Here is an 11585-nt window from a genome sequence, read left to right as displayed (position 1 = left end):
ATCTCTTAGCATTTCTGACAAATGACATTCTGGAGAGAGTCTCTGATATTTTCACCTACTCTTGCGATATGTGTTATCAACATTTCCCATTTCTGGGCTATTTCCCTGGCGTGAGCAAGAATCCTTTCTTCTGAAAAAAAATGATTTGAGATCAGGGCCACTTTTAAATCTCGGTTACCTCTTCTCTATAAGGGGGCTAGCTGATTTCTCCCAGGGATGTTGCTGAACTGAATGCCAAACCATGAAACACATCTCCCCACCCACACCATACGCAGCCACATGTCTTTTCCCTTGCACTGCAAGACCCTGTGTATTTTTATTAAAACCCAGAACAAATAGTTAGTGACTGCTAGTTCCTGTTATATTTCCTTTTAATATTCTTGAGGGCTTAATACCACGTTGAGCATGTGGTAGTGGCTCAAGAAAGTACAATTTTAATAAATAATGGTGACCTGTGACCCCACCCCTGCAATCAGCAGGCACGCTGGGCATCGGCCTCCCCTGCCTGCATCTCCTTTCAGGTGGGTAAGCCTCCCAGGACAGTAGTAAAGCGCCCTGTGCTCAGAGGCACATCACTTTTCCTAAACTCGCTAACTTTCAGGCTGTGAGCTGATAACCAGAGGGTGTCAAAAGGATTTCAACCCTGTCTTATTCCAGGAGGGGCTGTTCTGACTCTGGAATGCCATGCGTGTGAATATTCTGAATCTAATAGCTGAGGCTTGGCTCGGTTGCTCTCAGCTGCCTCTCTGGAAGGACCCACCTATATCAGGCTGGCGCCTGTCTCTGTTAATGGAATTGGTAGGAGGCATGTTTGGGAGGGGTCTGTGCCTAGTAGGTGCCCAAGTCACTGCATTTTGGCTCTATCAGGACAGGTCAGGGTCTACTTCAGGGCCTCCTTTGAATTTCACAGTGATTGGTGAGATCTATTAATAAATACCTTGGGTAAGTCTGGAGTGATGGCTTCTTACCTTTTCAAGGACTGGCTGGGGTTGTACCAAAAATGAATAAACAGACATTGCTGCTAGGATCCCCGATTCCTTGCTCATGGTAGACTCATTTGAACATTCCTATAGTCACGACTCTGCACCCCCAAATAAAAACATATCAAATTTACATCCACTGATCATTTTACGCTGGACTACACCCTCCATTAACGATGCCAGCCCCAGTAGCTAGATTATGTTCCATGCGCTGGTCCTGTCTTCCTCCACTCCTACCCCCAGCTCTTGCACCAACAGTTCATGCTTCAACTAGACCATCCCTGTTAGGGCACAGGACTTACAGGCAGTTTGCAAAGAACATCTTCTTCAGAGTCAGAGACTCTCACTGCACTTTCCTTTCAGTCACCATATTCCTGAACAGGTTTGGAAATTTGACTTAACCTTTCTGGGCCCTCTTATTTCTTCAGCTCTTCAACAAGTGTGATAAAAGCAAGATCCAATGACGCACTGCAGAGGGAGGCTCTCTGGCTATTGAAAAGTACCATGTCCACCAGGAGCCTGCTGTAAAGATTTTTGCTACTTCCTCTGGGGAGATGATGGTTTAATGACAACTTTAATGGATTTTAAAGAGGAGGGCATCCTCTCTGCTCTCTGTGCATGATATAGGGTGGGGCACAGGCCATGCTAAGGTCAGGTCGGGCTGGAGCTGCTGAAACATACCAAGGTGACTCACTTCCCTGATAACACTGCTGAGAAAAATGCAGGCTTCTTCTTGCCCTTCCTGTAGCTGGGACATACCTCTTAGGATGGAAGATATTTGGCACCTGGGAAGAAATGTCAAGTCAGGTCAGGAAGCACTGGCTCTGAGTCTGGGCTTTCCTTTTGAGTTCAGAAAAGGTTGGGTAAAAAATAAATACATAAATAACCTGTGCTTTGGCTGTAAGTGGCCTCTAAGCCTGAGCTTATAGTCAGTGTGACCTTGGGCAAGTTTCTCATGTTCTCTGAGCCTATTTCCTCCTCCTTGAAATTTCCTTCATGATATCTGCATCCTGGGGTTGCTTGGAGAAATTTCAATGAGTTCTTAAGTGTAGGAGATGATTAATTATGTCCATTTCTGTCATTTTCCTTAGGCATAAACTATGTCTGGAAACCAGATTATTTTGGTTGTTTGTATTTTCTAACTATAATGAATGTTTTATTTTTATTAAAATGTCCGATGTGTTTAATTTTGCAAAATCTGAGCTGTGTGAAGAATGCATGAAAAAACTGAGCCTCAGAAGGGTCTATGTGACCATCTCCAACAACCTGGCTATTAAAACTGAATACGGGCAGAGGTAAAACTGAACTCCAGCCTCTTCTCTGCGGACAACTGCAGTGGCTCTCTTACATGCTACCTTCAACTCTGCCTTTTTCTCTTTTTAACTTCAACCCTTGGGAGCTTAAATTTTGTTTCACATTCAGGACTCCAAATTTAGAGTTGACTTTGAAACATACACATATTTATGTCTCAATGCATATGGAATATACGTCTATAATGCCAGTGGATCTTGCAGGAAATAAGCAGACTTTCAGACTAAGCAAAAGATTACTACCCTTCTAGTCAGCTTTTCAAAGAACCTGCAGTAGGAAGACACACATAGATTTTGCAGTTCCTCTTTTCTATTCTAATTGGCTTTCTGGAGGCCAGCTGCCACCTGGGGCAAAGTACCCAGGCCCAAGATCATTCTGAAGGCCAAGGGTTTAATCCTCTTTATCGTAGGTTGCCACCATTGCTGAGATCAGAAGCACATGCAAATATACTTTGAGGCCAAGATGGATCCCAGGGGACCTCTAGCCAGTTACTAGCCGCTTCTCCATCCTGAATATTGCTTTGTTCACTTGAAGTTTACATGTGGCTAAAATCCACATTCAGCTACCCGCTGAGTCAGGAATGGGTAAAACTGTGACCTCCAAAAATGACAAGGAATCTCCGAGGAGATAAATCTTACAATCTAAGTAATAATAAATCTGATGATCACGATGATACATTAAAAATTAAAAAGAGCAATGCAGAAAAGAGAGGGGGGAGAGAGGATTATAACAGCCATGAAAAACATGTTTCTTTTTAAGTAACAAAGAATCTAGATTTTGCAATGAGTGTAACACAGACAGCTATTTTGAGTTGGGGGCAAGTTAATTATATTCAAAAAAAGATAGCGTCTCCAGAAAAATCTTTTTTTTTTCAGTGAAATAGTTTAGTTCCTTCATATAGAGACATATTACACAATGTTAACAACCATGAAAAACAATACAAAATGCCCTCCATTTAACAAGTAGAAAAATATAACTAGTATATATGGCAATTGTGAATCTAATACTGTACAGAGTACTTTATGGATTTTTACAAATAAATTATACCTTAAATGCTTTCTTAAAATTCTCCCCCCCCCCCCGAGATGTACACCAGAACTTACAGTAGGAAAGTTTCTGAGCTTAACTTATTGCAAATCAGTGCCAGTCAAATGTCCTGCCAACAAGCTCGAAGAATTTCTTATTTGGCTCATGAAAATATTCGTGCAGTTTATTGAGTAGTTTGGGATCCACCTGGGGGTGCGCCCGACCTTTGGACTCATGTAAGCAGCGGTCCCGGCCGCTGTCCCGCAGGCAGTAAAAGCCCTTGGTTTTGTTAAAGTAGAAGTTCGAGGCATTGATCTGCGGCGACAGCTTCAGGAACCTCTCGACCTTTTGGATCTCGGGGAAAGGGTCCCTGATGAGGCGGTCGCCGTCCACGATGTGGATGTGGCGCAGCGGGAAGAAGCGCAGCCAGTTCTGCATGTGCACGTGGTAGAGGCTGCGATTGAGGGCCTTGTAGTCCACGTTGAGCCGGCCGTCGCGCACCAGGAACTCCTCGATGGACGGGTAGGGCTTGCGCTTCTGCATGTGGTTGTAGAACACTTGGGTGTAGTCGGAGAGCACGCGCTCCGACGGGTCTCGCAGGATGAGCAGCAGCCGGATGGACGGGTTCATGCTGTGCACTCGCTCAGGCACTTTGGGCGACGTGAAGTACGCGGGGGTCTTTTCCACCGTGAGCTGGTGAGGCCAGGAGAAGGGCATCTGGCTGAGGTACCAGCCCAAGCCGTGGTTGTAATGCTCCTCCCAGTCGAAGAAGTGGACCTCGTTCTCCGCGGCCGCCACGTCGGGGTGCAGGCTGAGCATCTCCAGCAGCGCACGCGTGCCGCCCTTGCGCACGCCGATGATGATGGTCTGCGGCAGCTGCTGGGCAGAGCCGTTCGGGGCCGTGCCTTCGCGGACGTCATCCTGGAGGGTCCCGGCTTTCCGCAGAAGCTCCTGCTGGCCCAGCTCCGCGGGGCGGGAAGGCACTAGCTGGGGCTGGGCCAGCAGCAGCACCGCGCCCAGGAGCAGCGCGGCCATGCTGGACACCACGGCGGCTTCACTGGGCCGCGCGCCGCTGGGTCATGAAGCGCCGCAGCAGGGAAGCCTCCCAGTCAGTGGCACATCGGTGCCTCAGGCCTTCAATTACTAGGGGACAAAAAGGGAAGATATTAACATATAATAAATGCGGGCTCATTCAACTAGCAACTCTGTAGCCACTCTGCAGCGAGAGCTATATTCACCTCCCCAGGACTCTCAGTTTCTTGTCCTAAACGGGAGCGGAGGGCAAACATTTTCTGCAAAAGGCCAGAGCGACAATACTTTAGGCTTTAAGGGACATGCTTTATGCCAACTCCAACTCCAACCGTGCTATTATAGATGGAATACAGCCACAGACAGCACACAAGGGAATGGGTGTGGCTGTATTCCAAGAACACTCTATTTATGGCCACTGAGTGAATTTCATGTAATTTCCATGTGTCATTAAATATTATTCTCCTTTTTACTATTGTTATTTTTTGCAAGCATTTATATGTTTAGCTGTTTGTCTGTAAAAAGCAGCGGTCCCCGCTGCTGTCCCACAGGCAGTAAAAGCCTTTGGTTTTGTTAAAGTACAAGTTGGAGGCATTGATCTGGGGCAACAGCTTCAGGAACCTCTGAACCTTTTGGATCTTGAGGAAAGGGCCAGGTTTGGCCCACCAGTCAGAGCGTGCTAACCCCTGCTATAAAGGAAAGGATTAGGAAGACCCTTTGGAACTCAGCAAATGTCAATAAAAAATCTGCTACCCAACAGTCCCTGGAAGAGAGCAGGAGATATAGAAGTAGGCTTTGTTTCTGCCCGCTACTCTTCTAGCCAGGGCCTCCTAATCTAACAGAGCATGTGAATTAGTATGAAAGAGTTTAAAATTAGTCCCAATTCTTCACCTTGTACCCAACCCTTGAATTGGCCTTGCCACTAGCATGTGAGCAGATGTGACAACTCACCAGTCCCCAATCTGGCTGCAAGAGGCTTTGTGTGTTTTTGCTCACCCTCTTTCACTCTTGCCTGTGCCATGAGAAAACTATGTCCTGGCTAGTCCATGGTCCCAAGGGGAAGATGAGAGACACACATAGCCATCCCAGCTCATGAGCGAAGATGCGTGATTGTGGTTTTAAGCCACTGAGTTTTGAGGTGGTTTGTATTGCAGCGGGAAATTGGCAGAAGTTAATCATTGCAACATGGCTATAGGCATCAGGGTGATATACGTTATGACTGTAATTTAGGTGGGGTGCTCTGAAGACACATGTTCATTCATTTTGTCTGAAATAATTGGGGATGGTTTCATAGTAGAGGAAACATTTGAAGTAGGCCTAGAGGGACCACCAAGTGAAATTACTACAAAGAGCAAAAAGCCTTCATGTGTACAAAGCTTTACTATTGATAATGTGGCTTCATACTCAGCTCAGTTGATTGTCACTACAACCTGACATTAAGGTAGGAAGGCAGGGTAGATGTCACCACCATTTTTAAAGGGCAGTTTTGTCTAAGGACACAATTCTATTAGTCTGTTTCAAACTTCAGAGATCCAAATTCAAAACTCTAAACTTGGTGTTCTTTATCTACAAACCACCTCTTTTCCACAAAACTTCTCCTCTTTACCTACTTAAGATTTATAACATTTAGGAAGTAAGGTCTCTCAAGGACACAGGAACTGCTGACCACACGCTGTGGGGCTCCGCAAGACAGACCAGACAAGGGTTTATGTTTTCAGGGAGCCGATACTCATCAATCTGTGTTTCACACTCTCCCCAAAGGAGGAGGCTGGATGCTCTCACTTAAGTCATTTCTGTTAAAACACATTAAGGGAGGGGTAAGAGACAAGCCTGGCTTGGGGACTGCAGGATTTACAGAGCTAGTAAAAATGTTCTTTATCAAGAGGACTCACCATCTTTTGTATGGTAGTTTCAAAATTTACTTTGTTAGTTTAAAACTTGTCTAGAATGAATAAAGGAAGAACAAATTCCAGGACATCCATTTTTATGATCAACCAGCTGATCTACCTTTCTCAGATATTGTGTTATCTGCTTTAAAAAACATATTAAAGAGCAAGTAATCAAACAGATGGAAGGCTTTAGAGAACCACAATGCACTAGAGAAGGGACCTGGGAGATCAGTGATGTAGCTCTTTAAGAAAAAAATCAAAAATGCTTTAGAAAGGATAGCCAAGTCTGATGAGGTTTCAGGTTGGTTTGACTGAGTGGTGAGCCCAATTTAATGGTCCAGTTGCTTTAGTCAACTGATGGTTTCAGGGTGTTTCAGTCGAACTTCATTTCCTTCTCAAGTCACCCATATGGTTCGACCAAATGTACCAGCTGTGCTTGGCTTTCACATGTTTGAGATGTCAGTATGTGTGTAATTGTGTGTGCGTGCTTGCCTGTGTCTGTGTGTGTGTGCATGCACGTGTGTGTATGCAGGTATAACAGGTAGGTCCAGTGAGAGAGGGACTAACTACTACCCTTTAGAGAGCTATACTGTTTGTTGGGCATTGCTATCCCCATCTTACAGTTCCATGTTCAGACTCAGGGAACAATAGATCCAAATTATTCTATATTTAAGTGTAGAGGCAGAGACCAGATCTGAAATTCATATTATCTGACTGTTTATGCTCCTTCCACTCGAGCCTGAGGCATCCTGGTTAGTGTAGTGTACATCTGAAGTTTCTTTCCTGAAGGGGAATTACCAGCAGACAATAGACAAGAAACAAAATACAGTTTGTCCTTTCTGAAAGAAAACAACAGCACCACACTGGGAAGTTAAGTAGCTTAAAAGCTCCTTGTTTGTACTTTAATACTATCTAAACATATATTTACTTATGTCTAGACGTTTCTCATTCAAAAATATTTGAGGATTATAGAGAAATAAATTAGTTAATGTCTTACACACACATATGCATGTATACATGCACACATACACACATGCTGTATATAGCATATACATCATGTTTGTAAATATACACCATGCATATCTTGTATGTGTATACATAAAAATGTGTATAAGTATATATGCGTGTATGTGTATGTAAATGTATGCACACCTATATTCATATCTAAATACAGTATAACCTGTATTATATTACATACACACTGTGGGCATTGGGAGCCAACTTCTTCTTGTTGTGGTTTTGTAATTTGGACTTCCCAATGGCACTTGGGAAAGCAAGGCGGGACCTCCATTTGCAGGAAAGGCCTCCTTAATGTTGGCCAGACTGGTCTTGAACTCCTGACCTCAAGTGACCTGCCTGCATCGGTCTCCCAGTGCTTGGATTACAGGCAAGAGCCACCATACTTGGCCTAATCACTATATAAATAATTTCTAGTTGTTTTTGTAACACTCGCAGAAACAAAGAGATTCCAAAGCTCAGGTGAACCTGTAAGCCATTCTTCTGGGCCACCTTGATCTTGACAATGAAATCACAAACATCAAGGATGAAGGAGTCACTTAGTCCCTGCCTTTCACACCCCAAGATGACTTGTCCAATGTCACATAGTAATTCTGTTCCTAGGACTTTTGGCTCCTGAATTCCAGTTCCATAGTCTAGTTGCTATTATTACTGTCTTTTGAGTAAGTGGTTATAATGCAAAATAATGACAATGTTTTTGGGATTCCAAAGAAGAAAAACCCAACAAAATATACCCAGCAATATAACTCCCTGGCCACCAACTTCCAGTGTCAGCTGACACCCAGGATATGTACCATACAGGGTCAAATTTGCTTATTTGTTCTGTTCAGTAGAAGGCCCAAATGAATTACACAGGCTCTGAGTTAGGATTCCTGTCTCTAGTTTGGACCTTAGTCAAAGTGACTTAACGTATCTAAGCTTCAGTTTCCTCATCTGTAAAATGGTAATAATTCTACCTGCTTCAAATGGTTACTTTGAGACTGAAATGAAATAATGTGTGTCAGGACTGTCTGATACAAATAGAATATGAATCACATATGCACTCAGACATTTCCCAAGAGTCACATTTAAAAAAATGTATTTTACATAACCCAATACATCTACAATGTTATCAGTCTAACATATAATTACTGTACAATTTTGTTTTTGAGACAGAGTCTTGATCTGTTGCCCAGGCTGGAGTGCAGTGGTGTAATCCCAGCTCAGTGCAAAGTGCAATCTCCACCTTCTGGGTTCAAGTGATTCTTGTGCCTCAGCTTCTCAAGTACTGGGACCACAGACGTGTGCCACCACACCTGCCTAATTTTTTGTATTATATTCTTAGAAGAGATAGGGTTTCGCCATGTTGGTCAGACTGGTCTTGTACTCCTGACCTCAAGTGATCCGCCTGCCTCGGCCTCCCGAAATGCTTAAGCATAAGCCACCATACCTGGACTAATCACTATGTAAAATTAATGAGATAGCTTGCATTTTTTCTACCTAGTCTTCTAATCCCAAGTGTGTATATATTTACCTTTGTAGCACATCTCAAGGACACATATGGCTGGTGACAATTGAGTTAGACTGCACAGAGATAGCCAGCACTGGTCACATTTGCAGTTCTTAATCTGAAAACTCTTTAAGTGTGGAAAGTACTCTCCTGAAAGCAAGATTCCTACCCACTCACAGATTAGGAGCTTCCTGAACAGGAAAAGAACCAGGAAGGCAGGTTTGAACTTGCAGGCAGCACAAAAGGCAAATTCGTTCTTTTCCCTCAAGAAACAAACCCAATAAAAGTAAACAAATGGGACCTTTTGACAGTTGAAGCACTTGGCTGACATGGGCATGGATACAGAATTCTCCTTAGCACCTGGAGTGGAGGCCACACCCCTTGGCAAAAGCAATGATCGCAGCTCCCATCTGCAGCAATTGCTACTGAGCCAGCACTAGGCTGGCAACTCTCCAAGCAGGGCTTGCTGCAATCCTCACTGCAAGTCCTCAAGGTAAATGATGTTATTATTTTAAAAAGTGAGGTTCAGGGAAAGGAAGTTGTGTGTCTAGAAAGTTAGAGGCAGTGAATTCAAACTCAGTCTAAACAGACAAAGCCAGGAATTTCACTGTCACTTTCACTTTTCTTGGCAATGCCTGGTGTTAGGGTGCATGTTGTTAATAAACTTGGCTTGGCTTCTTTGTTCCTGTTGAATATTTGTGCCTTGCACCAATTCTGTAATGAAGGACAGAATTTCTATGAAGGCTCAGACTTGCTAAGATGGGCAAAATGAACCTCCACCTCCCTTTTATAGATGGGTTAATAGGTTCCAAAGGGACACCCAGTTATCTCTCCTTTTACTTCTATCAGAGAGGCTGTTTTCTAGGTGCTACAGTGAAAAAACCAGGCCTGAGTTTCATGAACTCAAAAGAGTAAAGTCCTTTCTATCAGCAACAGCAAGCTCCCTCGAGTTCCACTGTAAGGACAGTAGCCACATGCCAAGCACAGGAAACCCAAGGGAGGTTCCACAGAATCTTCCAGATGGAGGCTTCCCTTGCACTTAGAATTAAATCCAAACTCCTTTCCAAGGAGGCCCTTCCAGCAAATGGAGGTCCTGCCTTGCTGTATTGTATCCCCTAGGACCTGGTGTGATTTCTGGTACAGAGCACATTCTAGACATTTTGTTTGCCGAATGAACTTGTCAAATGCAGTAGACAGACAAATGGCTGGAAGGTACTGGGAAAATATTTTAATACAGTAGGAAGAGAAACTTTAAGGGCTTGAAACTTCTGTCTCTAGAGAGTCAAGCTGAAAACAGATGTTGAAATGGGGGACTCAACATTTCTAATGATGATTGGGTGAGATCACCTGAGAGCCTAGAAAACACTTTGATTAAAAAAGGAGGGGAAGCTATGAAATAACCCTTCAAAAATATTTAAATTTTCTCCTTAAGTCTCCTTATTATATAATTCACATCATGACCTAGATTTCAAATGTAATTAACTATAATATATTCTCTCAGTCCCACTACCGGAACATGAAATAACTAGGATATTTCACAAGAGGTACAGTTAGTGAATCTGGAACAGTGACACCTGCCATCCATCTGCCTGCAGGACACTGTCACAGGCCCTCAACAAGAGATGGTGACATACTGTCACAGGCAAAAGTCTCCTCTAGGGGAGCAGGGATGATCAAAACATACAACCACAAGTCATTTACCGGATTTAACAAAAGGGTTAGAAGGGAGGAGATTACCTGCTGAGCACTCACTGTGTGCCAGGTGGTAAGCAATTGAGTATAAATTATTTTTCTTAATACTTGTGACAATACGAGAGGTGGTTGTTCTCCTTTTATTTTATATTTTTAAGCAATAAAAAGGTGGCTGAGAGAAGCAAATGAGCAACGAGTTTTTGCAATCAGGTAGATCCAGGCTAAAATTCTTATTGGTAACTGACCTCAGTAAAGTTCTAACCTCTCTGGGGCTCCACAGTCCCCTCTGAAAATATGAGCTTAAATCTACTTGATAGGGGCTTCATCATAATTAAATAAGATGACCCATGCCAAGTATGTGACACTGTGTCTGGCACACAATCATTAAACAAATGTTATGGCCTGCCTTTCATATTCACATCTGCCATGACAGATATAGAAGTATACTGTTAAGGTTAAATGACCTCCTCAAGGTCACAGAACCAGGAAATATCAAAACTAAAATATTCCACTGGCCATCCTCAAAGCCCATGGTGTGCTTTTGTTCCCTGTGAATGGTGATGCTTCCCCCTGGGCAGTGGGGAGTACATTCCATTCGAGGAAGAGCTTACTTAAAACCACAGTGAGATAGAAGGAGGATGAGATTTATTATCCTGTTATGCAAGAACCGCTTCCTTCCAAGAATCCCATGGTGTGGAGTGATTTAATTTTCTGGAACGTACTGAAACATGAGAAAGACAGGTTGAACCACAGAATTGTCATTTTTTAAAAAGTCTACCAAACTTCTGGGCAATCAAAAGTATAAGATTATTTTTTCATTGTTAAGAACCAAAAATGTCTTTACTTTCATCTTTGCACAACTACAGAAGAGCACCTCGCATGGTGTCAGATTTTCATCCTTGGCAGGTCATTTTAGAAACAGTGAAATTGGAAATAGATTTAGTTTGTGCCTGTCAGTCTATGAAAGGACAGTGATATTTCAAGACCTACATAAATATTTATTTTCTTGAAATTGCCTATACATGTCAATCTTCAACAAATGTTGACATTCATTCACTTTTATTTGAATTTCATTATGGTAATTGCTGTGAGGTGGGATGGCGTGAAGAGTTTAGGGTAGAAAGGACCATAAGTCAGGTCACATAATTTTTT

At 43.2% G+C, this 11585-nt stretch overlaps 1 protein-coding gene across 2 annotated transcripts in view; it reads right to left on the bottom strand.

Annotated features, from left to right (window-relative positions):
• Positions 1–1096: 1096 nt before the first annotated feature.
• The window catches only part of HS3ST1 (heparan sulfate-glucosamine 3-sulfotransferase 1), a 33855-nt gene continuing 23366 nt past the window's right edge, over positions 1097–11585 (bottom strand). Inside the window, exons 2-3 of one of the 2 annotated variants that reach the window (XM_037732711.1) lie at positions 3395–4460; positions 1097–1765 (exon numbers count right to left, since the gene is read on the bottom strand). In XM_037732711.1, the coding sequence (XP_037588639.1) occupies positions 3429–4352 (924 nt within the window). In that variant the 5' untranslated portion in view covers positions 4353–4460 and the 3' untranslated portion in view covers positions 1097–1765; positions 3395–3428. Of the gene's footprint in view, positions 1766–3095; positions 4461–11585 lie in introns of those variants that run through there. The other variant, XM_037732710.1, reaches the window with a different exon arrangement.

The sequence above is a fragment of the Cebus imitator genome, unplaced genomic scaffold (genome assembly GCF_001604975.1).
Source record: "Cebus imitator isolate Cc_AM_T3 unplaced genomic scaffold, Cebus_imitator-1.0 Scaffold466, whole genome shotgun sequence".
Classification (NCBI taxonomy): domain Eukaryota; kingdom Metazoa; phylum Chordata; class Mammalia; order Primates; family Cebidae; genus Cebus; species Cebus imitator.
This window is presented reverse-complemented; position numbering and strand designations above follow the sequence as displayed.